General features: G+C 37.8%; 1 protein-coding gene across 8 annotated transcripts in view; it reads left to right on the top strand.

The window, feature by feature from the left end:
- The window catches only part of PLCB4 (phospholipase C beta 4), a 180,754-nt gene that overhangs the window by 138,949 nt on the left and 13,868 nt on the right, over positions 1-27,937 (top strand). For all 8 annotated transcript variants that reach the window (XM_081940160.1, XM_081940159.1, XM_081940155.1 and 5 more), the window contains 14 exons: positions 1,199-1,340; positions 2,357-2,441; positions 2,663-2,787; positions 3,875-3,926; positions 6,935-7,037; positions 8,436-8,600; positions 13,826-14,030; positions 16,147-16,235; positions 18,513-18,663; positions 18,892-18,941; positions 19,614-19,679; positions 21,864-21,979; positions 24,814-24,889; positions 27,185-27,360. In XM_081940160.1, coding sequence (XP_081796286.1) covers positions 1,199-1,340; positions 2,357-2,441; positions 2,663-2,787; positions 3,875-3,926; positions 6,935-7,037; positions 8,436-8,600; positions 13,826-14,030; positions 16,147-16,235; positions 18,513-18,663; positions 18,892-18,941; positions 19,614-19,679; positions 21,864-21,979; positions 24,814-24,889; positions 27,185-27,360 — 1,601 coding nt within the window. The remainder of the gene's footprint in view (positions 1-1,198; positions 1,341-2,356; positions 2,442-2,662; positions 2,788-3,874; positions 3,927-6,934; positions 7,038-8,435; positions 8,601-13,825; positions 14,031-16,146; positions 16,236-18,512; positions 18,664-18,891; positions 18,942-19,613; positions 19,680-21,863; positions 21,980-24,813; positions 24,890-27,184; positions 27,361-27,937) is intronic.

Genomic DNA, 27,937 nt, shown 5'->3' with positions numbered 1-27,937 from the left:
CAAGTTGCTAAAATTCTGTGAATCCAACCTTTGTAAGCTGAGATATGAAGGTTGTATATTATATTGTAATATATCTGTAATATAAGCAAGACATTGGCACAGCTTCTGTTCTTGCTGTGTCAATATCTTGCTTACACCCCTTCTACCCATTGTTCGGAATTGTGTTATGTAAATCCAGCTATACATTCATGACTAGAGAAAATGTCCTCTTTCATTATCATAGGAAACAACAGCAATTGTTCTTCAGAATATAGAGTAAGAACTCTTGGGACAGTGAAAGCAGAAGCTCCACTACTACTTTTGTGGTTAACAAGTCTATTACATAGACTTTTTCGGGTACATGCAGAATCTCCGAAATATCTGGAGAATACTGGGAACTGAAGTCTCTCAGAAGGAGACTTGAAGAAGCTTGTTGAAGAAGGCTGTCTTAGAAGAGCACAGTTAATGTGCCCTTCTATTTCTCTTTGTTCAAGCTGGTGGAAGCGGAAAGTGGTAGATCATGGTTTCTGCGTTTTTCTATATTCTTCTCCTAATCTGAGGAGAAGGGAGGAGGAGAAGAAGAAGGGGATGTGGCCACCATTAGATGCCAGGGATAATAGTCTTAAAGAATGGGCCGGAAAAGAATGGCCAGCATTCCATATTCTTGGCTGGAAGAAAGCTCTATCTTATGGGAAAGCATACGCCCCCCCTGGAATATGAGCCCAGGTAGCAATGTCCTGCTGTATAAATACAGGCAAAATTATAGACATTTCGGTTTAAGCCTGTTTCGATATCTCTGGGGTTTCTTCACTTTTTCCCCCCTTCCTAATTAAAATTAAAAGTAGGCTTGGAATCAAATGCTGATCTGCATTTTAAAAATGTGTCATTAGTTAACGTTGTCTCTTTCTTCTCCTGAGAGTTATGCTCCATCTTTTACTCCTTTTTGCTTTACCCAATAAAGCATGTTAAAGATGCATAATTATAAACCTTGCCGATAATTTTAAAAAATTATGTTGCCCTACACAACAGTATATTTATTTGAACACGCAATGCACATCTTTCTTCATTACAGGTAAACATGTGCATGCACTGGCAAAAAATAAATAAGTAGGCTTCTTCTATGCCATTCTCATTCTGACTGCCTCTTCTTTCCAATCATTCCCACTTGAACCCAGAGATGGTACCACCAATGGATGTGTTTATTTCAATATACTTTCAGGGCGTGATAACTGCAGACGATGAACAAGCATGGATGGCTTCTTATAAATATGTAGGTGCCACAACTAATATACACCCGTACTTATCAACATTGATCAACTACGCTCAGCCTGTTAAATTTCAAGGTTTCAGTATAGCAGAAGGTAACTTTAAAAGATTTTTTAACAAAATAGGGTTCCCCCCTCCCTTTATTGTCGTACCAGTAGTTACTTTTACAGGTAGTCCTCAACGTACGACCCCAATGGAGCCCGAAATGTCTGCTGCTCAAGTGAAACATTTGTTAAGTGAGTTTTGCCCAATTTTACAACCTTTCTTGCCCCCATTGTTAAGTGAATCACTGCAGTTGTTCAGTTAGTAACATGGTTGCTAAGCCAATCTGGCTTCCGCACTGACTTTGCTTGTCAGGAGGTCGCAAAAGGTGACCACTTGACTCTGGCACACTGTAGCTGTCATAAATATGAGTCAGTTGCCAAGTATCTGAATTTTGATCTCGTGACCATGAGGGTGCTTCAACAGCCGTAAGTGTGAAAAAAGTCATGTCACTTTTTTCTGTGCTGTTATATCTTCCAGCGGTCACTAAATGAACTGTTGTAAGTCGAGGACTACCTGTGTTCTTCCTCATTACTGTATATTATCTCATGCATGACGTTTCCTAATGTTTAGTGTTATCCTTTCTCCACTTGAGGGCAGCAGATTACAAAGAGAAAGTTAACCAGCATTGGCGCCCAACTAAAGAGTTTGCATGGAACAGATTACTTTATTCTTTTGGCTTGGTTTTGGTTTTTTGCTTTTCTCTCTTCCATTAAATGTGACTACCCTAATTAACTAAAGTTTCTTTGCAATGTTTATTCTTTTTCTGACTTAAAAACATTTTTTTTAAAAGTTCATGCTATACTACTTCTTGAGCTTAATTCATCATTTCTGCCTCATTTCTCATCCCAATTAATCTGTCTGTCAGTTCTAGGAGATAAATATTGTTATTCCACACATATACTTTATGTGGATTTCTGTAATTTCTTTGTTGGGCATATCTTTATCCTGGAGTTCAATTTCATGTCTGTAATAAATATGATTTTTTAAGTGTAATATTTTAATACCCTCCTAACCAATTTTTCATTCTGAAAACTTCACAAAACAGATTTTATGTTTTTTTTTCTAGAACGCAACATTCACTACAACATGTCCTCTTTCAATGAGTCTGTCGGGTTGGGTTATTTGAAGACCCACGCAATTGAATTTGTGAAGTATCCTTGCATTGAGGCAGCTATAATGAGGCTCTTTAGCCTTAAGAAACAAGGAACTAACTGCAACTAACAACATACAGTACCTTAATAAAAAACAGTATAGTATGTACTTCGTGAAAAATGCCTCATGAATTAAAACATTTAAAAATTAAGATGTGAAAATATGATCATTTTTCCTCTTGGTTGTTTGGTTGTTCCAATTTTCCTGACTAATAATACAGCTACAATAAACGGCAAATGAGTCGGATATACCCAAAGGGAGGCAGAGTGGATTCCAGCAATTACATGCCTCAAATTTTCTGGAACGCTGGATGCCAGATGGTCTCCCTTAACTATCAGACCCCAGGTAAGCAGATCTACCCACCCACTCTAAATCTCAGAGAATGGCAGCTTGAGTAGAATCTCTCTGCCAGATGCTGTGACTTTTGCTCCTGGCATTGTTGGAGAATTCATTCACATGGTTAAATATAAGAACCTACGTCCAGCTAGGCAGACGATTAGATTGAAGGCAGTAAAACAGATATGCACCATTTTCTGCATGTCTTTATACATCAGCATAAAACTGCACAACAGATGATAAATATATAGATATGGATGGATGGATGCATGCATGCATGCATGCATGAAATTTCTAGAAATAATTTCTGAGTAAAAATATAAGGGACAATGCCAGGAACTACAATTAAAATGTTGTTATGTTGAGCCAGAGAACTTGTTTCTTTTCTTTCTAGTGAGGGAAATAATGGTGATTAACTAGCTAGTATGGAAGCCAGTTGCTTCTCCACAAAGCAGAAAGTATTAATAGGTGTCATTTTTTAGTTAAAAATGTGCTGTTGCTTGTTGTTTGCCATGAAGGGCAGTAGAAAATACATCCTCGTGACTTGGTTGCACCAAAACATCTATGAGTTGATATTTAGAATCCATTGAAGAATCAGCAAAGTAACCCTGATAACAATTACTATATGGAAGATGGTTTGAAGTCTATCAAATTCTATCACGAGCAATATAGCTCCTTACTCTTATTGGAAAATAACTATCAGGCATGTAGGGATTGCTAACCCAATATTGTAGTCCATTATGACCAATTGACTATTGACTATTGTCCTAGTCTGTAGGATGTTACTATTCGCTTAACAAACCTGTATCTTCAGAATGGAGAGATAGAGATGATGGGAAAGGGGATGCAGTATTTTAATTATACCCTTTTAGAATTTAGAATTTCATATTTAACAAACAACTGAAAGAACGGGAACGTATGATGAATATATTTTTCTACTGAAGTAGAAAACATATTCTTTATTTTCAAGGAATGCGTGGGATTAACATTTTAACTAAACTGGCTATCCAGAATAAATTGTATTTTTAGTTTAAAAAGACTATCCAGATAAGTATTGCTCAATAACAAGATTTAAATTATTTTTACCTCTTTACAGATCTAGCAATGCAATTGAATCTGGGGAAATTTGAATATAATGGGTCGTGTGGGTAAGTAACAATATTTAGCAGCTGCCATTATATAGAACAATATCACTTTTAATTAAGCCTGATGTTATAGTTTATGAAAGAATCTGGGAGATCTGTCTCTGAAGGGGAGGAGAGGGTGAGGAGCAAGAGAGGAACCACATTTTGGAAATAAAGGGCTAAGATACAAGATAGTAGAGTTTTATGTCCATATTCCAAAAAGCCCAAATTTAAATTTCTAAATCGAAATTTGCTAGGCAGCTTTGATTTTCTTAAAAACTCATGAATAGAGAATCAAAGCAAATTTAGATTTAAAAATCTAAATTCAGGCAATTTGGAATGTGGAGGCTTTTCCTGTTACTAGTAATTTAATGTGTCGTCTGCTTAAGCAGGCAACCTCTCCCCCTTATTTGGCTAATAGTCCCCATTGTTCTCATGTGAGGATGATCACCTAAAATGCAAATGTTGGGGATTTGGAGTACAGATCAGTTTTCCTTAAGATTTTTTAAAAATTATTAAACAGCTTTTGTCTGCAAGATTTATCTGCTATCAATTGCTATACAAAAATTGAACTAGTTTTGAATCGCAGCATTTCCCAACTAAGTGCTGGCAGAATAACTTGTGTAATGCTAGATAGGTGCCATTTGGGCACAAAGTTACTAAATTCACCCCAAAATCATGCAACTTCTCTTGAAGATCAAGTGTCTTTATCATATGACCATATTTTCTGCTACAGCATTCCCAGGGATGTACATTTAAAAACCCTAGATATTTTCTTACGAGTAGGGCATTTCAGATTTCCTCTGTTATCTTCTATGCCAGTTTATTTATTTAATTGAAACGTTGAAAATATGACTTAAGAGGTTTGTGATATATGGAATATTAAAACCTTTGAAAAGAAATACAAGATGTAATATAACTTTGCCCTTTGTAACTTTTGGAAAGGGATCCAAAGTCTGAAATATAACTAAGTGGCAAGGACAGAAGAGTTCATGTTGATAATTCTGAGCAACAGTTTTTAATGTAACATTCTTGAAATACATAACTCAAACTGTTCCTAAACTGTGTGCTCATTTTTTTACTGATTAATAAAAAGTTAATGTTCCACCTGTAAATTAAAGAAGGCAACATAGAAGCTTACTTGGAAGTTTATCAGAGCTGTTCCGAGAGTAATACGGCTGCTCTCTAAGTTTGATAAATAATTATGAATAATTAAATAGGTTTCCTCATTGCCTTATTCCAAATTCTGTGTGTATTACTTCGTGGTGTACATTCAATTTTCGAAAGGGAGAGATTGTGCAACTTTATATATGGATGTGGGAAAAAATAAGGGAGGAATTTGTGAAGAACTATGGAAATGAACTACGAATTGGGACTCATATTCTTGGCATGAGATTTCCTTACTGAGTTTAGTATATATACAACAAATGTATTTTATACATTGTGGGAAGGAAAGGAAAGAAGAAAGAAGGAAAAGAATGACTGTAAAATAACCAGACCAGAAACTGGACTTATACTGGAACACAATCCCTATGAATATTAAGGAGTTATCCTTGCTTCCTTTTGATGCAGCTGCTGGGTTTTGTTTGTTTGTTTGTTTATTTTTGTTTTTGTCATTTGCTATGCAACAGAATTCCACAATCAGAAGTTTTCACTGAACTTTTGAATCAGAGCAGGGCAGGTTGGAATCATCCACCTTGTCCAGACTAAAGAAAAAATTCGGCCTTGGCCAAAATGGCTAGGCTTCATTTCAACCAAGTCTTTTGTATCCCAAAAGACATTGGGTTTATGATTAACATTGTCACAATCACAAAGGTGGTTGTCAAAGTGATGATCATTGTCATGGTGAGTAGAATTTTCACTGAGTTGGGGTTCTCATCATCACAAAAGACTCATTTGGCAGTTCCGGTGGCTGGAAAAAAATTGACTGCATGTTGTTGTTTTTTTCACGTCAAAAAAGGGAGGGAAAACTGATTGTGAAATAGATTCTAGTTTTAAAATTATCGAGCCTAGGAAATAGCCCCGGATGACTTATATTGACATGTGGATGTACTGTGAAAGACCCAATCCAACCAAACAATGTGCAACAGGAAAAATAGATACCATATTGAAGTGGCTAAATTATTCAGCCAAACATTGAGTAGAAAATCTTGTCATATGCTTGTTTAGTTACTGTATTTTTCGGAGTATAAGACGCACTGGAGTATATGACGCGCCAAGGTTTTGAAGAGGCAAATTAAAAAAAAAAGTTTTTGCACTCTGCAGGCCTCCCAAAAATGTTCCGTTTTTCATGAAAACAGGCCCTCCCCCCCCCCAAAGGGCATGAATAGGCCTTAGGAGGCTTGTAGAGTGTTCCTGGGGAGGGGGGGGGCAAAAACGAGCAAAAATGGCCCATTTGTCATGAAAACGGGCCTGTTTTTTAATCAAAAAAAGGGCATTAGGAAGCTTATACGGTGCCCCTGGTGGCTGGGGGGGGGGCAAAATTGAGCAAGAAACAGCCCATTTTTTGCTCATTTCTGCCCTCCCCGGCCCCCAGAAGCTTGCTGAAAGTCTCCTACAAGCTATGTACGGCCATTTTGGTGAAGGGGCAGGGTTTCAGGAGGCAAAAAAATACTCTATTCAGTGTATAAGACACACTCAGATTTTCAGCCTCTTTTTTGTGGGAAAAAGGTGCGTCTTATGCTCCGAAAAATACGGTACCGTTATTAGTGTAAGTTTGAATGTTTAAGTTGACTTAGTAATTTCTTAAAGGAAATGTTTGAGATAGGATGAATGCATGTGATGTATTATCTCATTCTGATTACTGTAGGTTTTTTTTTCACTGTTCAGTGAGTAAAATTTAGATTTTTCTATTTTGAAGATACATTCCAAAACCAATATTTTTCCATCCTTATTTATTTTCAGCTGATTATATGCTTTATACGCATGACTTGTAAGGCAACTAATAACAATAATGGCATTTAATTTAAAAGGGATTAAGAAGAAACTTAAGTAGTTTTATCTAAATGTGTGTTTTGATTTTTTCTTTAAAGTTATCTTCTTAAACCAGATTTCATGCGGCGTCCTGATCGGACATTTGACCCTTTTTCTGAGACTCCTGTGGATGGTGTTATTGCAGCAACTTGTTCTGTGCAGGTAGGAAGCATCTAGGACAATGCAGCCTAGAAAAGGGAATATTTGAAATATGCTACTTCAGATACCTGAAGCTATTTTAACATATAAAGTAAGGGCTACAGGTCATAAATGATTGAAATAAGTAAGAGATGTTTTATTCAGATAGATAGATAGGTAGATAGATAGACGGACGGAAGGAAGGAAGGAAGGAAGAAAGAAAGAAAGAAAGAAAGAAAGAAAGAAAGAAAGAAAGAAAGAAAGAAAGAAAGAAAGAAAGAAGAAAGAAATTTGAACATTGGGCACTATCTAACAAAATGAAATTCAATGGTGAAAAAAGTAAGGTTCTACATTTAGGCAAGAAAAGCAAAATGCACCGGTACAGTATAGGTGGTACCTTGCTCAATAGTAGTAACTGTGAGAGGGATCTTGGAATCCTAGTGGACAACCATTTAAACATGAGCCAGCAGTGTGCAGCAGCTGTCAAAAAGCCAACACAGTTCTAGGCTGCATAAATAGAGGGATAGAATCAAGATCACGTGAAGTGTTAATACCACTTTAATGCCTTGGTAAGGCCACACTTGGAATACTGCATTCAGTTTTGGTCACCATGATGTAGAAAAGATGTGGAGACTCTAGAAAGAGTGCAGAAAAGAGCAACAAAGATGATTAGGGGACTGGAGACTAAAACATATGAAGAACGGTTGCAGGAACTGGGTATGTCTAGTTTAGACATGATAGCAGTGTTCCAATATCTCAAGGGTTGCCACAAAGAAGAGGGAGTCAAACTATTCTCCAAGGCACCTGAGGGTAAAACAAAAAGCAATGGGTGGAAACTAATCAAGGAGAGAAGCAACTTAAAACTGAGGAGAAATTTTCTGACAGTTAGTACAATTAATCATTGGAACAGCTTGCCTCCAGAAGTTGTGAATGCCCCAACACTGGAAGTCTTTAAGAAGATGTAGGATAGCCATTTGTCTGAAGCGGTATAGGGTTTCCTGCCTAGGCAGGGGGTTGGACTAGACGACCTCCAAGGTCCCTTCCAACTCTGCTATTGTATTGTAAAACCTGAAGTTGCTTCATTCTGCTAACCTGCAGTTTCAAACTTTTTCAGGCCACAAAACTCTTAGTATAAAAGTTCTTGAAATTCCTGATCAAAAAAGAAAACTGTAATGATAGAAAGTTGACAATAAAACATATGCTAAAAGGTATGTTAATTTCCTGACACTGGAAGATGTTAGATAGCTATTTGTCTGAAAGGGTATAGGGTTTCCTGCCTAGGCAGAGGGGTGGACTAGAAGACCTCCAAGGTCCCTTCCAACTCTGCTATTTTATTGTATATATGAATAATATTAAACTGATATATAGTTGAATGTATTAAATTTCTCATTGGACTGAACATTTTTATGCTTCCATTTCAAGGTCATATCTGGTCAATTTTTATCAGACAAAAAAATTGGCACTTACGTAGAGGTGGATATGTATGGCCTTCCCACTGACACGATACGAAAGGAATTCCGAACACGGATGGTGATGAACAATGGCTTAAATCCTGTTTACAACGAAGAATGTTTTGTGTTCCGAAAGGTATGTATTTCAGATGCCTGAGTTATGCCTTTCAGGTTTTATGAATAACACTTTGCCTCAATACTTTTCCTGAACAAGAAACCTTTAAGGAAAAGATCTACCAATCTGATGTCCCCTCAATAGCGTTGAGTTATAAACCTTCCCCAAATGCTCAACTAAAATTTCAACTCTGAGCATTGCAAGCACATCACTTCAGTGAAACAATGATTTGGGGATGGCTGATTTAGGAGACCAGATCTTGCACTTTCCCTTCATCCACCATGATGCATTTTTTTGTCATGGGATAGAGTTAACTAAATCTGGATTTTTTTTTTTAAAGGGAAACTCTTGTAGCTATCACATGATTTTTATTTTTCTGTTTGGCTTTTCCCTCTTCTTGCTTCCTCCTCCTCTCCTCCTCCTCCTCTTCTTCTTCCTCCCTCTTGGAGGAACAGCCTTGTTCGTGGCTATGGCTATGCCTGTGTTCCAGGTATGCAGTCTGCTCAGAATGAGCTCCGGCTGGGGAACCTCTGCCTTCCTTGGAGATTACAACTTCTTCCCTGCCCTGGCAGTGGCTGCTATCTTGCACTGTTCCTTCAGCCAAGAGGGCAGGTGAGACCCTGCATCCAAAGCTAAGGTCAATGTCATTACATGGATTCAGTCAGGGGGTGCTACCTCGGCTTCTGAGGCAGGCTCCCTCGTCCTGTCTGCGTCGTGTATATTTCTTCTCTCTTCCACCACAAGCGTTCTAGACACCATTTGGAGAAAAGTAGTCTTTTTTTTAAAAAAATGCTTCTGGGGGTGAGTTTACTTGTGCCATTTTACAAAACAGTCCCATCACCATAGTTGCAAGGGGCAGTGTTTCAAGAGGAATTATTTTCTTGCATATTCTTACTCTTGGTTTTAAGTCTGCACCAGAGCAAAGTGGTACAGTTGTGGGAAGCTCAGTGAACATTTTGGCTTACGCGAAAATGACAAAATCCTGTGTTTGGAATCACGAATACAGGACTTGAAAATATTATTATCTCTGTATGGATCTATGGTGTAGCCAAATTTGGAAATCATGTACCATTTTGAATATTAGAGAAGTTACCCAAATGACAATTGAGACTCTTCCCCTCTGAAGACAGGTTTCCAGCATTGGGGGAGATTTTAAAGGTTAGAAATAAGGCAAATCAGAGACGACAGATTTGCAGAATTATGCCTGGTGTAGAGAAAATGGATAAAGATTTTTTCTGTGTCTTTTACTCAGTATTGCCATTAGGGTTATCTAATGATAGTGCATGATAGGAGATTCATAAGAAATACAAGATTTTTCCATGCAATGCTTAATTAAACTGTTGTCATAAGATGTCGTGATGGCCAATAAATTGAACAGCTTTAAAAGGGAATTAAGCAAAATTCATGGAGGACAAAACTACTGACAGCTAGCAACCATGAGGACTGTATATTATTGGGAGTGTTGCAGGCAGTAAGCCTCTCAATATCATTTTCAGTCTTCTGGTTTCCCCATAGATGTCAACAGGTCGGTAAAGAAAACCAATATTGAACTAGAGAGAGTTTTGAGCTGATTCAGCGGGGCTTCTCTTAATTTTCATTCCCATAAGGGATGTATACTCTTTCTGTACCACTTTGTGAGAAAATTGGATATTACTTTTGTAGAAGAACTTCTTGCCAATGAAAATAAGTAGTCTAACCTTGTTATTAACCCAGCAAGGGATTTTTTAAAAAAAATATGGGGACTTTTCAAATATATATCTTCCATGCAAGCATGCAAATCTCATTTCATTCTAAAGAAATGCCAAGTTCAGTAAAGCACAGTTAAGCTGCACTGTGGTTAAGCTGCACCATATTGCTTGCGCATACATAATCATTAGCCCCTGAAATTGCGTAAAAAGATTTGTCAAAATGCACATGCAGATTCACTCTTAAGGGCAATCCCTGGTGTCTATATTTTTTTCTATACCATTCTACTTTAATTTTTTTTTTGTCAACTAAAGTTTATCCAGAAGTGTGTACGTTAATGGTGCCGTCATGACAGTGTCTTCTTTCCTTTTACCTGTTCTGTTGTCTAGAATGCAGAACAATTACCTTCTTTTTTTCCCTTTGTGATGTACCTTTCTGGCTAATATCATGCCTATTTTAGTTATGGTTGGGGGCCAAGTATAAAGCATCATAGTAGCATGACCCAGATTTTATGCAACCAATACATAGCCTAATAACATTTGAAATATATCAGAAAAATTGCACAGCCCAAGGCCTTCATACTAGGATAATTGTGTAATACGGTCAAGTTAGGATTGATTGTTTGTTAATTACTTAGCATGAATCTCATGCAAAAACTTAACAGGTGCAGGTAGTCCTGGACTCATTTAGTGACTGTTCTAAGTTACAACATCACTGAAAAACGTGACTTACGACCGTTTTTCACAGTTACAACTGTTGCTGCATCCCCGTGGTCACATGATCAAAATTTAAACCGCTTGGCAACTGGTTCATATTTATGACAATTGCAGAGTCCTGGGGTCATGTGATCCACCACTTGGGACCTTCTGACAAGCAAAGTCAATGGGGAAATCAGACTCACTGATCAGTTGTGCTATTAAATTAACAGCTGCAGTGATTCACTTAACTGTGGCAAGAAAGGTCGTAAAATGGGACAAAATTCCCTTAACAACTGACTCACATAGATTTTGGGCTCAATTGTGATCGTAAGTCCAGGACTACCTATAATGCGTGAGTTGTGTTTTATTGTCTATCTGTTTTTTTACAAAAATAAAACTACTGCTGTTTAATACATATTCTGTGTCATTATTCTTCTGTGAGCTATTACTCAATTGTGATGTGATATTTTAGTATTTATGTTGGGTCAGTCTTGAGCTATATTAACTATGCATGCTAGTTGGTATATTTCCTATTAATTGCCAAATAATAGCCTAATCCTCTGGGGCCCTTTGTTAATTGCAGAACTCAAAAACTAGGCAAGGCTACCTAAATTGAATCTTTCCTTTAACAGGCAGCCAGAAGAAGGGATTGCTTATATTTTGGAAATGTAGATATCAAAAAATAAAAGGTGAATAACTTAAAAGTATGGAAAATAGCAGCTTCTAAGGCAAAATGTTTTAAAGAGCCTTATGATACGAAATATTTTAATATAGCATTTAATATACGTAACTTTAGAAATCTTTTTAATCCTTTAAGATATTTTACCTGCAATTTGTGATTATTATCCCATACAGTCTTGGCAGAAGCTACTGCCAATTTCCCCCTATTTAGACAATTTTGCATTTGCTCTAACTAAACAAAGTATTTTGAGATGTCTCATTCTTGGTATGGAATGATGCCTGAAGGGACCCAGGCTATGAGACAATGCCAGCACTAATTATTTGCATTAGCTGGGGGAAAATGATTTTCTTGTGTTCCATCAATGGAATCCTGGTGTTACAATGCATTAAGTCTTTTTTTTATTTCCCATAATTTGTTCGGTAAGAAAGCAATGGTTCTCTTAGTAGAATCCATGGGACAAAAGAAGATTAACTTGTTTGCATTGTCCTCTGCAATTTGAGAAATAGAAAAGACCTATATCCACTTACAATCAGCATTGGTGCAACTTGGATAAATGCTGTGAAACTGCATGCTACCTTTTATAAAATCATATACAGATGAGCACTTTTTGCAGTTAGTTTAGGTGAAGTCACACAATGTGTTGGTAGAGAGCTATTTAAAAGGAAATTCCTCCTAACGTTTGCCCTGTATTTGGAAACAAAAGTTGGGGATCATTTATCTTTATAACCTTATTTATCTTAATTTTTTTAATTAGAGAGTTTAGAATGTTGGCTGTAAACAGTTGGTGAGGAAAGTAGGATTGCAATTCCATCCTGATTAAAAAACACTAGCTTTTAGTATAGTACTATGAGGCATTTTAAACCTTGTTTTTCTGCCAATCGCATGGTAAGCCTGAGTCTCCCTGAGAGTGGGTGACTAAATTTTATAAATGAAGTCCAAATCTTCATGTGGGCAATATTTGATAGTTAGAAACTATTCCTCATAGGCACTTTGGAACTCCCTGAGCTTGAGTGTTTGCTTGCAGACTTTTTATTAGATAAGTTCATCAGTGCTACTGAGTGTGTAATTTGCTCCCTGTTCACGTGCAGTAGCTTGTGCCCTGCCATTGTTAGTAGAGGTGTGGTTTCCTGGCAGTTCCTTGATTAAGGTATTTCTGTTTGATCATTTAGCAATAGCAATAGCACTTAGATTTACTGTATATACAATACAGCCTTCTCTAAGCGGTTTACAGAGTTAGCATACTGCCCCCAACAATCCGGGTCCTCATTTTACCAACCTCAGAAGGATGGAAGGCTGAGTCAGTCTTGAGCCTGGTGAGATTTGAACTGCCAAATGGCAGGCAAACAGTAGTCAGAGAAGTAGCCTGCAGTACTGCGTTCTCATCACTGTGCCACAGCGGCTCCCTACCAGGTATTATTTCCTGTTTATCTGCATATTGGCTGCTACAGAATGTATTCTGGTCTTTGTGTTTTCTCCTGCTACTATATAAACAAGGAGCAAACCCCTAGTGCTGATGATATTACTTAGTTGGCTAATAAAATGTCTGCAAGCTAACAACCAAGTTCAGAGAGCACCAAGGACTCCACAGTTCAACCTTGAATCATACATGTTCTCTTCTATGGGAACATTATCTCTTTCCTGCATGAGAATCCTTCAGACTTGGTTTGCCTGCTAAGGTGATAAGAAAAAAAATGTTTTTGTTCATCAAAGATTATATTTCTGTGCATGACACAGATGAATTGCACAGCTAATAAGAATGTAGATATTTTGGAATGGGAACCTCTTTAGAGAAAGCAACCATATGCTACCAAAATTGTACCGAGTACTCAGTAGGCTAACGTAACCTCCATCTTTGGAAGATTCATTTATTCTAATCACTATTCTAATCGCTTTTATTCTTCCAAATTTCTGGAGTTTTCAATAACGTTGATTGGGTATTTTTAGAGACATAAATCAATAACTACTACTAATGTATTCTGTGTGACATTAACACATAGTGCCACCCAAGACGTCGTTCAAGAAAGCCTAATAATATTGTAAATATGTAATCAAACATCCCTTTGGGGCAAACTGTTAGAACCTGGTTCCAGATGGGGTTGCTGGATTTCTTCAGCGATTACAAGGCAGGAATGTGCTGTCTAATGAGCCTGAATAACCACCTTTATTCTGGGGTTTCTTAGGTGATTCTACCAGATCTTGCAGTCTTGAGGATAGCAGTTTATGATGACAACAATAAGTTGATTGGTCAAAGGATATTGCCGCTGGATGGGCTTCAGGCAGGCTATCGACACATTTCCCTTCGAAATGAAGGCAACAAGCCATTGTCTCTGCCAACGGTTTTCTGCAACATTGTACTTAAAACTTATGTGCCTGATGGTTTTGGAGGTAAATGCTTCAATCATATATTTTATTTGGAGCAAATTAATTGGGAAGGATTATGGACATTTTACAGCACAATTCAGAAACTAGGCCCTATCAATCCTCAGCCCATTCTTTATGCTTTTCAGCCAGGCTGACAAAAATGGATAATGCATGTAATCACCTATTGAGGTGGGAAGCTCACAGAATAACTTTATGCAAGTATAAAAATAAGCTTAACACGTTTTAAAAATCCATAAGCACACACTCTGTCTTCCTCCCCAACTTTCCAGCAGAGTATCTTAGCTCAGCCTAATAATAATAATAATAATAATAATAATAATAATAATAATAATAATAATAATAATAATAATAATAACAATATTATTTAATGCTTCTAGACCGCCCCCTCTCCCGAAAGGGACTCGGGGCGGTGTACAGTTCATACAAAATATAACAAGATACAATAAAATTAAATATGTACAGTTGACAGTTGACATGGAGGAGGTTAAAATGCCGTTAAAAGAACTGTACAAAGCAGATATAAAATAAATTCAAACCCCTAAAAACAAATACAGTAAATTAAAAAACCCTAAAATAACCAGATATAATACATTTGCCAGGAGGGACAGTTGAATTATGCCAGCCTAACATATGATGTAGTTCCATCTGCTTTATATCTTTCCTGCAGCTACTGTAGTCCTTGCCCCCATAACTGTAATTACCTAACCATTGAGAGTCTTGAATATTTCTTAGGCTTGTGCTGAAAATAATGGAAAAAATTTGCAATGAACCTGAGAATTTATCACACATTTTTCCCCAGTCCCATTGAAATGAGTGCAGATTAAGCCTTTTAGCAGGTTAGAGCTGGAAATGAAAGATAGGGTCTCTGAAAGTGCCTTTTGTAAGAGGCCTGCTTCCCATTTACAGAAGTTTTGTGGCATGTGGGAAACGGAATTTGCCTTGTTTGCTATTTGTTTGAGATGTATAGCCATACAAATTGATTGATTGATTGATGCTCCTAAGCTAAGGAATGCATACCTTTGAAAGTTACAGTTGGTTCCAATTTGATATGCAATTGGAAAGATGAATAGTAGTAGTAGTAGTAGCAGTAGTAGCAGTAGTAGTAGTAGTAATAGTATCAGATGGCATTAAGACAACTGATAAAATACTGTTTTGTGATCTTCAGGGCTTCCCGTATTTCATTAAACCAAGGAAAGACATATCCTGACTTTTTTTTTTAAAGTAATGGTATGAATGTCACCAATATAGGGAAATCTTGTAATAATGGTGAAGTTAATGAGAAAAAAACTCTGCCCCAACTGCCCAATGCCTGATTCTTCAAGGTAGCTATTTTAGGAAGCAAAGTGAAAAGAGAGGGGGGGGTGTCGGGATGTGTGTCAGATATTTTGATTGGACAACACCACAGTGGGATGGTATTAATCAGAACAGAGCCTCTTCTGCCCCCAATAAAATTCAAGTAGTTTTGTTTTACTTCTATCTATGATGTGATTGTGTGTATTGAAATAAGATTTGAATAGTGTGTAGAATATTAGACATATTTCTGGAATTACTGCAAGATGGTGCACACATTGGTAATAAGAGGTTTTGTGTGAAGTTTTTGTGACTATTATTATTTTTTAAACAAGACCATTTTACAAAGCCACTAGAGATTAAATGTCAGCAAGAGGTCCAGCAAAGTACATAATTCCCTGATAAATAGGGTGATGTGGGGAGAAGCATGTCTTTATCATGCAAAGGCAATGTTTGGCCTTTCCACACATAAAGAAAGCAAGATTTGGGGCAGTTGTACATGTATGCACTCTCACATACACACTCACATTCACACACACATACATATATCTTGCCCCTCTAGCATAAAAGAGAGCTGTGTGTATTCATGCATGTACACGCATGTTACTTTTTTCATATTATTTCTCTTAAGTTGATGGAACCTGTTGCTGGCCCTACGCTTCTGCATCTCTTAGATTTATGAAGACTTTCCATTTTATCACTTCTCACGATTAGGGAGACAGTAATGCATGATAAAATTAAGCAGAGCCATTGATAGGAATTACGTGTCAGGCTTTAAAGCGATCTGAAGTTGAAAATAGCTTGACTACTTATTTAAATTCCTTTTTAGATATTGTGGATGCCTTGTCAGATCCAAAGAAATTTTTATCTGTCATGGAGAAAAGAGCAGACCAGATGAGAGCTATGGGAATTGAAACGGTAAGCAGTAATTAACCTTGGATATGGAATTGATTTGCATTTTTTTTCCAGGAGCCTCTTTTAGCAGAATATTTAAAAGATTAGAATGACAGACAACATTGGCTGACTTTTTTGTTGCTTCACCATGGCTAAAATTAAAGATTATTTATATTATCAGGAGTGTAGAAGGTAAATTTCAAAGGAGATGGCTGGAGGCAAAATTCTGGTGCTCTTCCTCTCATCTACTTTATGCCATTGGGTGTCCCAGCAATACCTCTCTGGATTCTGCATGGAAAGGAGAAACTTTGCATAAAAGAACTAAGAAGTGCAAATTTAATATCAGAACTCAGAACAAGGAAAGGGTTATAGCAGAGTATTTTAGCTTTCCAAGACATATCTCAACGTAGCAATTTGGAAATTAACCCCCCCCCCCCAACCCCTCAATCAGATGTGAGACAGTTCACCTTCATAGAATTCAGGCTTTCAGACGTTCAGAACAAACACAGTTTGTTCTTACACATTACAAGTGTGAACTGATAAGGCGCTTGTGATCTGTCCCCCATAGAACCTTCATCTGCATTATTACCATGTCTTCCCTCTCGCTACTCCTCTCCATCCCTATGTAATTTAATCCTATTTCAGTCGCACCACTCTGATGAAGGGAGCTGTTGCGCGCAAAAGCTTGTGCCTTAAAATAAAAATAGTTTTCAAAAATGCTACCAAATAATGTCTGATCTCTTCTTCTAGTATCTCTTCAGTCATTTAGGGTATTGGAGCCCTTGTTGGGTACCTGATGCTTTATTGTTGATGATCAGATATATCATTACTGTTTTATGCTTTTTGTTTTACATCTATATTTATTGTTTTTCTTTTGTACTGTCACTCGACAGTACAGACAATCCGATTCAGTTGGAATCAGGAAGCATAAATAAATAAATAGATTTTGCCTCTTAAGAGGAAATGGTAAGTTTGTGATCCAGGGACTAGAAAACATCTGTAGTGCTGCCTGCAAGCAATCTGGGAAAAAAAACAACCTATGACCCCAAAGCCTCTCACAAAATTGTACCACCAAAATTGCCAGCAAATTTCAATATGTTTTTCCAAGAAGAAATTAAGCACAGCAAACGTGTTAAGCCACTAAGAGGCTTAACACACTAATAGTAATATATTCAACCCTTCACCAAAACTGAGTTCATTGCATTGCTATCATGACCATGGCTGCCAAAAATGTTAACTTAGGAGTAGTTAAGCCACTAAATATAAAAAGTTGCCTATCTCTGTGCTAAGTAATATGACTCATTTCAGACTCTTTGAATACTAAGTCCATAAGCTTTTGAATTGAAATGGAGAGCATGCTAATAATAAATGTGAACAAGGAAAATGGTCACATTTTTTTAGTATGCAATGGTTCTGTTACTGCTGGCTGGTCTTTTTCAGGTTTCCATTCCCTCTATACACTCTCTCTCTCTCTCTCTCTCTCTCTCTCTCTCTCTCTCTCTCTCACACACACACACACACACACACACACACACACACACTCACAGAGAGAGAGAGACAGACAGACAGACAGACAGACAGATACAGACACACACTCCAATTATACTTAATTAGTGATCATGCACAATCTTTTGGTTTTTCAACATTCATTTAAGACAGATTGGGGGGGTGTTCTACATTGGCAGTGCTAATTTTAAGTACATGAGCACCCCTTTCAAGCTCTTGAGAATCCTATTAATTATAAAATAATACTCCATGAACTTTAGGAACAGACACACATACACTACCACTCGGTAAGAGATTTTGCCCAGCTGTTCCTCTGATTAGCCTCTTTTGATTCTAATTGCTGTTCTACCTTCCCCAGTTGTGCCTTTGGGTTTTATGTCTGGTGAGGAGAAAAGATGTAGATCAGGGGTGTAAAACTCGCAATGACATGTCACGCAGCATTTTCCCCCTTTGCTAAACGGGGGGTGGCATGGCCAGCATGTGATGCATCCGGCCCACGGGCTGTGAGTTTGACACTCCTGATGTAGACAGTTGGATGAAACCAGAGGGAAGCACATAAGGTAACATTGCCTAACTGTCCTTGCACAGCACTAATGGTAAAAAGGGAATAAGATGACCTGGGTATCATGATGCTTGCCAAGATGTTTCAATGACAGTCATTGACATTGGGACTTCTTGCATCCTGCCCTTCGACACTTGGTTTAGATCTCAGTTTCTTTGATTGTTTCAGTTTTTCATACTGGCCCTTCCAGATTTGCCTATGGTATCCTTTTTAAAAGGCCTTATTTCTTACAGAGTGACATAGCTGATGTTCCAAATGACACATCGAAGAATGATAAGAAGGGGAAAACTAACAATGCTAAAGCAAATGTTACTCCTCAAACTAGCTCTGAAGTCAGATCAAATCCCATTTCCAGTACAGGACCTGGTACCGAAATTAAGAAAGGTAAGCAAACATCTAGAAGACGACTACTGCATTCAGATACTCACTGTATCATATTTCTCCTGATCGTAGTTAGAGTACCTATGATGCGTTAAGGGAAAATATTTATCCTCCTTTGTAATAATCTGGATATCTTTCCAGCAAGTGTATATAATTCAATAAAGTGACATTGAAGTAAGTAACAATGCTGAAGATATGTTCATTCTCTTGTTTTTCCTCTCCATTTTTAAGGTATAGATCTTATTCCTCAAATCAAGATAGAAGACCTAAAACAGATGAAGGTAAATCTATGCTTCAGTTAAGCAGTCTCTTGTTTGAGAATGACTTATTTTCTGATGTTTTCCTTTGCGGTTGAAAACCCAAATGTCCTTAATAAATAATTAATTAAGAATGAGATTTCATTTTTCTTGGCCTTTAATCCATTCAGGTTTTCATTTTATTTTACGGAAGCCTTTTCAATTGTATGGAAAAAGTGGTTAAGAGCTGTTAGGATCTGGTGCCTGACACTTTGCTTTTCTCCCACGTTATGGAGTGTATTCTAGAACGACTGTAAAATAGCAAGGGAGAAAATAAGAGTTTCTGTTATCATTAATCTGGGCACACAGGAATTTACATGAAATCTCTGCACTTTGCTTCAAAGATGGCAACTTGATTTTTAAACCTGTTAAAAGTTGTAATGGGTTTTGATTTTAATTTGCACATCATTCTGAGCCATAATGTGGTTTCTTGGTTTTGGTTTCTTTCTTTCTTTATGTTATATGCTGCCCATCTCACTGTCCCAGGTATATGATTGAGCACTTTCTGAAAATCTAGCCATTGTGACAAGTAAATCATGTTTTCAAATTTTTTTGCCTTTACACATTGTGAAGAGTCATTTTTAAAATCAAGACAGCTGTTTTCAAGTCTTTCTGGTTTAGGTGTTTTTAAAACATTTTTTTTTAAATTTTGAACAGGCCTATATAAAACATTTGAAAAAACAGCAAAAGGAACTGACTGCTTTGAAGAAGAGGCATGCCAAGGTAGGATATCTTTTGTGTTCTGTTTTCAGAGCTGGGGTACTTAAAATTTTAAATGGAGCAATGGTCTTTGCAAAACCATATATTAAAATAACATATGCCATTGGTTCTTAAATATGTTTCTGTTTTCATAGATAGCATCACTCTATGGAACATTACTCTGTTCTCCAAAAGAAATTTAAGAAGCAGTACATGACTTCTATTTCTCTGGCCCTCAGGCTAAGCTAGTGACGATGATTAGATATTTAACCAAAAATATTTCAATTGTAATTACATAACTTGAGAGGGACCAATAGTAGCCTAGTGCAAAAGGCATGCATAACATTTCAAAAGTTCTGAATCAGGAATTCATTTCGAATACAAGCACTGACAGTATATGTATGTAACTCCCTTCAGCATCCATTAGCACAATAAAAATATGTTATTCTTCCTTTTTCAAAAAGAATTAAAATTTTAAAATGTGCCTAGGCATCTCAGGATGCTTTCTAGAGATATGAAATTGGGGTGGGGGACCATTTTGCTCCAAAGTCAGCATTAAAAAGTCCTATTGTGAACATTCTGTTAGGATCCCATATTCCAACTCCATAGTCAATCTGTTTTAAGGATTTTGCAGTTGGGAACTTGAGACCTGCCCTGCCTTCCCTTATTTTTCATCTTAGAAACATAGAAGTAGCTGGATTAACAGTCCATTCTGGAAGCTGTCTAACATTTATTTGGGTAAACATATCTATTTTAAAAAACAATAACATGTTAAAATCCCTATAGTGGACAATGAAAGCATCCTTTAACTAACGTTCAGCAGCCTAGTTTGCTGCCACAACTTCCTAGAGGACAACTCCACAAATAAACAGGAGGAGTGGATTAATTTTTGCACTGCTCATGGCTAGTATAAATAGATTTCTCTGCCTACAAAATTCCCCAGGCTATTGCATTTGCATCTTGGCCAACCACATAGCAGCACAGATACTCTGCTTAACGATCATAACTGCTACTAGAATTTTCATTGCTAAATGAAGCAGTCATTAGGTGAAACATTACATGGCCACACCATGTAGCAACTAGTCCTGGTGTTGCAGTTGTTAGGCCAGGACTGCACTGTTATTAGGTGAGGACCTCACACTTCTCCTACCCTGCTATGCTCACCTCCATTTCAGCTCCTTCACATTTTAGCCTTTTCAGCCACGCTGCACTATGTTGTCCCTGCTGCCCGGGGAATACTAAAAGCTATATTGAAAGCAATATATTTTGTCCAATGCTTGGGCTACATGTATATTATCCTGTTTGAAACTTAAATACAGCATTTTGTTTAAATCTGAACCTAGTTGGGTTCTTTTCAGTGTCATCCTATGGAAGATTATGGAACAAATAGTTGGACAGGGTATATGATACTTCGCTATGACAATTCGCCACAGCCAACTCACCGTGGCCAACTTACCATGGCCAACTCGCTATTGGACAACTTGCCATGGCCATCTAGCTACAGGACAACTCGCTGTGGGACAAGAGTTACACTAATATCAAATGGTGGAATAGAATCATTAAAGAAAGGATGCAAAAGGAGGGACAGAATGAAATGTGAATGGCAAAAATTAAAATATTTATTTATTTATTTAATATAATTAAATAGAATTGTTAAATTGTCCCACAGCAAGTTGTCCCATGGTGAGTTGGCTGTGGCAATTTGGCCCGTTCCTAGTTCGACATATGGATACCATTGTCCAGCAAAGTTTTAATTTCTGAAATGTCAAAGGTATAAAGAAGTTTTATTGGAACGATGTTTCATTTCCCAGACAATTAAAAAAAAAAACTTATGAGTTGAAAAAAGAAAAACATTGTTTTGCATTTACTATTTACACAATAGCCTTGGTTGCTTAGCAACAATTATGAATTCTGAAAGGTGCAACTACCTGGACAGAGGAAGAGAACGAAGGGAAGGTATGCCAAGGCAATTAGGGAAAGGAGTTGCTTCGGATATCAGTCTCATTCAGGAGACTTCGTTGATTTAGCAGCCTGATAGAATAAAAAGATGTTTGTGTCATTTTGAAACCTTTTAATAGATGCTATAGTGAGGGTTTGGGGGGGATTTTGTTTTTCTTTGTCTGTCCTCTTCTGTTAAAACACGAATATCTAAATCCTTTGATATGCAGACTGTAGCCTAATATGCCATTTTTTCCCCCTCCACTGCAGGAGCACAGTGTCATGCAGAAGTTACACTGCACACAAGTCGACAAAATGGTAGCCCAGTATGACAAAGAGAAGCTAGCTTATGAGAAACTCCTTGAGAAGGCGATCAAGAAAAAGGGGTATGGCCTTGTTTAAAAAGCAACATTTTTTGACAGCAGGAAAGAATAATTTAGTTCCGGTCTTATTGCCCCAGAAAAGGAACAAAGTACCCTTGCACTTGAAACATGTCATTCTATGTGCGAGAATCCCTAGGGGAGGCTTGTGTATTCGGTTCAGATTAAGAGATTTTAAAATGACACATTATTTTAAGGGGGGAAATGGGGGGGGTGGAGGTTATTAGTAATTAATCTACAAATCATTACACTAACCTCAGTGGAGTATTTAGATCCTCATCACATGAAAGCTAACAAAAGATCCAAGTTAGGCATAATAAAAGCTGGCCCACATTTACTCATATGTCTGTTCTCCTCATATCTCATCAAGTGTCTCGGTTCTGAATGTACAGTATATATATTGACCCTGCAAATAGTTCTGAGGATGTATTTAAAGCCTATGGAATACAGTATGAAGTGTGGTTGTCAATGGATAATGTGTTTTTCATGTCAGCTTCGTTAGTCTAACCAGGTTATCTGATCAGGTCAACATCTGATCAAAAAACAAAAATCTGCCTGCTATTGCAATCAACACTTTTCTGTGTAGACTTTATAAACGGAGTGCTTCCTCTCATCAAAATTAACATGATTTGCCTGGATTCTTTCTGGTAAATAAAACACTAGGCTAATAAAATGAGTAAAATTGTGGTGGACAACCAGAAGCTTTAAAATTAAATTTCTGAAATACAATAAGATTAAGATGTGATTTTAATATTGCTCCTTGGGATTTTGCAAGATACGAGGCGAGGATCGTGCAATAGTCAACATCTCAACATCCTCTCAAGATTTAGATCATACATCACCATCATTATCATTATCACTGCTGTCACATCTACACCATATCTCACCACACAGAATATCTCACAATAAATCTGAAAAAGCTGCTGATCCCACAACTACACATTGCAGAGTGAAAGCATAAGACATGGTTGCCTCCATTTGTGGTTCTCTTTATGGGAATAATTATTTTTTTATACACATACATACATACATGTACACATATACTCTGTATGTGTGTGTGTATATATATATATAACGTTTGCTACATTGTAAATCAAATCACTATCGTGATTTTTTAAAGGAATCGTGCAGTTGTTCAGCAAATCTAGTTTCCTCTTCTGATTTTGTTTGCTGGATGCCAGGCGAGAAGGTTGCAAATGATGATCACATGGCCATGGGATGCTACAGCCATCCTAAATATATACCAGTTGCCAAGTGCCTAAATGTTGATCGTAGTACTGTGGGGATGCCATGAAAATTTAAAGAGTGATCACCTGTTGCAAATTACTTTTTTCCCAGTGCCATTGTAACTTCAAATAGTTGTGAAATGGATGATTATAAAACAAGGATTACTTATATATGCAGTGCTAGGGACATTCTAGGATAGTTATGATAAATCCTATTTAAATATAGGATGGTTTCCTTCCAGATATTCTTCTTAGTTTCAACCCTCTCACTCCCCCATGGCCACAGGAGAGGGACAAAAACAGTTCTGGCCCAGCAGTATCTACATCATGCCCATTTTTATCTAAACCATAGCTAATTCCCAAACGGTACTTGTATCAATATATTAGAATGGAAAGGTAGACATATGTTTATTAACATTTCTGAAACGCCCTGCTGAGTATCTATGAAGATTCTCAATCATCCAAGTCCTGGTTGTCCCAAAGATGCTTTTTCCAAAAAGCAACTAACGTATTTATTCGAGTATAACGCGCACACGTGTATAACGCGCACCCCTAATTTTCTATTAAAAATCGGTATAAAATTTTGTTTCACACCAAGCATTGTAATTGACAAAAAAACGTTGTTGAACACGTGCGGCCATGATAAAAATCATTTGTTGACAACGTAAACTGGTATAAACACAATACCGAAATAAAATTACCGGTAACAATATTTATTTAAAATGCTTCAAAGTCAGATTCAAAAGCAATGCTTACCGTAACGTGTGAGCGAGGCGAGGAAATGAAGCTGCGACCATACAGCGGATAATAAGAATTCTCACCCCCAGTTCGGGCCGCCCACTGTACGCGACGAGGGAACTTTTTTTTTTCTTCGCCCTCGCGTACAGTGAGCGGCTGCAGCCCGGAAAAGGCGCAGTGCAAATTTACAATTCGCCTGCGCCCTCAATGGACCAGCCGCCACTGCCACCCCACCCCAGCCCTCGTTTATAACGCGCACCCAAACTTTGATTTCTTTTTTTGGTAGAAAATTTTGCGCGTTATACTCGAATAAATACGGTAGACTTTCTTGGATTTTTTTTTTCTTGAAAACATTTTGCTTCTCATCCAAGAAGCTTCTTTAGTTCGGAAAGTCCAGTTTCCTTTTGGAAAAAACACCTTTGGGATTCCTTGCTGAGTAGCCTAAAAATTCATTGAGAAACACGGTTCTACAATCTGGACTAACAGGAAAAAGTGAGAAAGACCTAAATAGCCTTTTGTTCTGGGCAGATTGTAATTTTTCTTTCTTTTTTCATCAAGATTAACTAAATGAAGAATAGTGTCACATTTCAGATGGGGGGATGACACCAGGGAATAAATAGATGATTAGGATAGAATCATAGAGCTGGAGGGGACCTTGGAGATCTTCTAGTCCAACCCCCTGACCAAGGCAGGGTCCTTATTCAGCCCCAGACAAAAGATTGCCCAGTCTGTTCTTGAACATCTCCAGCAATGGCAACAGACCCAAGTTGCATTTCTAAAAACTTTTTTTCAAGTTTTGGTTCATCTTCTGAGGTTTATTTGAACAATTTAATTTGAAATGCTTACTTGAAATACTTCTGTTTTGTTTGTGTTTAGAGGAAATAATTGTCTTGAGATGAAAAAAGAAACGGAAAGTAAAGTTCAAATGTTAACATCTGATCATAAATCAAAGGTAAGAGCAAAAGAAGCTCATTTCAGTACATGACTGTCATATAGTGAAAGTCATTTCTAGAAGTCAGAAATAAGTTTTGTTCTCCAGGAAATAAAGGGGAAAAAAGACTGCAGGGTCTTTGGACTACTTTGGAAAACAAAGGGAGAGGTCAAGACAGCAAGTAAAAATACAATTTTTTCCCATTGAAGATTAAACTGGTAGTAAAACAATTTAGCCCAAACAGCTGGAATTCCTTACTGTTAGATCTGACAGCAAAGATTCATGCTATGCTGGTCAAGGACCACCATTTATAAACAAATATTTTCTTTATGCTCAATGATCTGTTTACTTAAACTTGGAGTTCAACATAGCACAATCTAAAACAGTGTTTTTCAAACTTGATGGCTGAGGAATTCCAGGAGTTGAAGTCCACACTTGTTAAAGTTACCAAGTTTGAAAAAATATTGGTCTAAACTATTCCATGTTCCATTGAAAGGGACACCATGGCAGGTTCTACTTTAACAGTTCCCCTAATTTTTCCAAATTGCATACTTTTGTTTATCTAATATAATTTTAATTTGGGGGAGGAGGCACACAAAAGAAGGATTAAGAACAGAAACAAAATTAGGTTGGAATGCCCCGAGGGACTGCTTAGAAAAGATTTGGGAGAATTCAATGGTTAAGTGTTGTTGAAATTGAGAAAAGATAAATCAATAGAAAGAACTCTGCACAACAACAGAAGTATCGAAATAAGTTATTGCTAGAAAAAAAATAAAAGAAATATAAAAGCAAGGGGAAGGGGGAAAAACCCATGGGGTGGTACATTGCAGAGCAAACTGGTTAAGAATCCACATTTAAGCGCATGTAAGGATCCACATTTAAGAACAAGTAAAAAGAGTAAGGAAAGGCAACTGAGGCAGAAGGCTATTCCAAGTTCTTAGCAGAATGGGGCCAGCAACATCATTGGAGGGTTCAGTTTGCAGACTTCCCTTGTGGGGTGAAGACTGAAACACAAACTGGAAGGCAGGAGCTATGAGACCAGTGGATGATTGTTTGTTCTTGTCATTAGAACTGTGACTGTTGCCTTCGCTACAGCCCCAACCATTGCCATTAGAGGGAAATGATTTGTTGACATGCTGGAAGAGAATTGATGGGAGTATAATAGACAAGCGGAGTCAGTAATGGCTTTGGAACATATTGCCTAGGGCTGAGTTCTGTTCACCTGTTTTCATTGTTGTGAGTTTGGGTGGTTTATGAAATGGATTATAGAAGCAGTTGAAATGATTCCTAAGTGTCTGATAATGGTAGAGCCATATTGGATGGAAGAATTGTTAATGTCAGCCCCAAAACCAAAAATGACACATCGCGATTCTTCCAAGCTGAGTTCTTTATTGTTTCATACCTCTGGACATGATCTTGGCATTCTGAGCACTCTACTATCTCCATCTACAATACACTGTGAACTATGAGGGAGGGGCAGTCTTCATCCCCTTTCTCTCATACATAATATCTGAATTGAGTTGCCTCTTGCTTCTCTGGAATGCGTCTCTTCCTTCTGGGAATACACCTCCATACTATATTCCATTACATTGAACTGGATAATGGACTGCAGTTGCTCTTCTTGTCACTTTCAGTGGAGGGTGAGAAGAAGGCTGGAGGTGGAGGCTGTTGGTACCCAACTTATCCAACCAATAGGTAGTGGGTGTGCACCATTTTATCTGCCTAGTGGGTATATGATAGAGCTGCCCATTTATAATTTGACAAAACCTTCCTCAGACGAGACATGAGACACAGGAATGTAGGCCTCTACCATGTATGGGTAGTGGACAAGATCTCAACTTCAAAGTACTAGTGTTGGGGGAGAGGGAATCTGGGGGAAGAGTTTATAGCAGCCTTTGAAACCATTTATTAGGAGCTGTCTTTCTTACTTCAGTAGCCCTTCCTCATTGGCTGGATGTGGGTTGATGCTACAGCCAATCAGTGTTTGGGGAAATATTTTCTATGGTTCAGGCATTGTTAATAGGCTTTGTAACATAATGTTTTACTTTTCAGCCACTTATGCTGCAGCCACTCATTTTTCCAAGGATTGACTGGGCATTGGGGGTCTATTAGCCAGAAGTGACTAGAGTTTCTTGATTCCCACCACATGGGAAAAGAGGGAAATGTACATTAACTATCAATTAATCCAGGGAACAAGAGGTTTAGTATAATCCCAAGATTCTGGGTCTACATAAAACATGGATCTAGAAGTGCCTCCTGCATTATCCTTTAGAAATCATGAGTAGAAAAGACTGATCCAACTTTTCTTCCTCAAAGGTGAAGGAAATTGTGGCACAGCACACCAAAGAATGGTCTGAGATGATCAACACCCACAGTGCAGAAGAGCAAGAAATGCGTGATGTGCACCTTAGCCAACAGTGTGAACTACTGAAAAAGTTGTTAATTAATGTGCATGAACAGCAGACACAACAACTGAAGCTTTCCCAGGACAGGTCAGTATAACAGTATGCTATTATTCTATTATTTGTTCACTTGGAAATGGTTGAATTTAGCCCAATGTAGGAAGGTAAGAGACGAAAGCACTTCCCATCACCATCCAGGCTCACCTAATTAAAAAAAAAAAACTTATGTCAGCTGATCATTGTTTTAAAAGTGTAGCCATTTCTCTGATAGTGCTGAGACTAATCTAATGTTGATTGTATAATCTTGATGACTGGCAGATCAAAGCGAAGGATATGTATACTCCTCAATCTAGAACAGGGGTGTCAAACTCAAGGCCCGTGAGCCGCATTCGGCCCATGGGGTTTTTAAATTCGGCCCGTAGGGCCAGACTGGAAATATCAAAAGGACTGGTCCGCGGTGCCTCTCCTGGCCAAAACAGGCCTCCTTGGCCTCCAGCAGCACTCTGCTGGCCAAAAATGGACTGTGTGAAGGCCCCGTGCAGCCCGTTTTGGCTGGCAAAGTGCTGCTGGACATCGGGTAGGCCGAAAATGAGGCATGGGGGGGGGGCACATGGCCTCAGGTGCCCCATTTTGGCTGGTAAAGTGCTGCAGGAGACATCCGTCCCCT

Source organism: Natrix helvetica (assembly GCF_964273705.1).
Source record: "Natrix helvetica genome assembly, chromosome: 2".
Lineage (NCBI taxonomy): Eukaryota > Metazoa > Chordata > Lepidosauria > Squamata > Natricidae > Natrix > Natrix helvetica.
The sequence above is the reverse complement of the archived record's forward strand: the minus strand, read 5'-3'. Positions and strand labels throughout refer to the sequence as shown.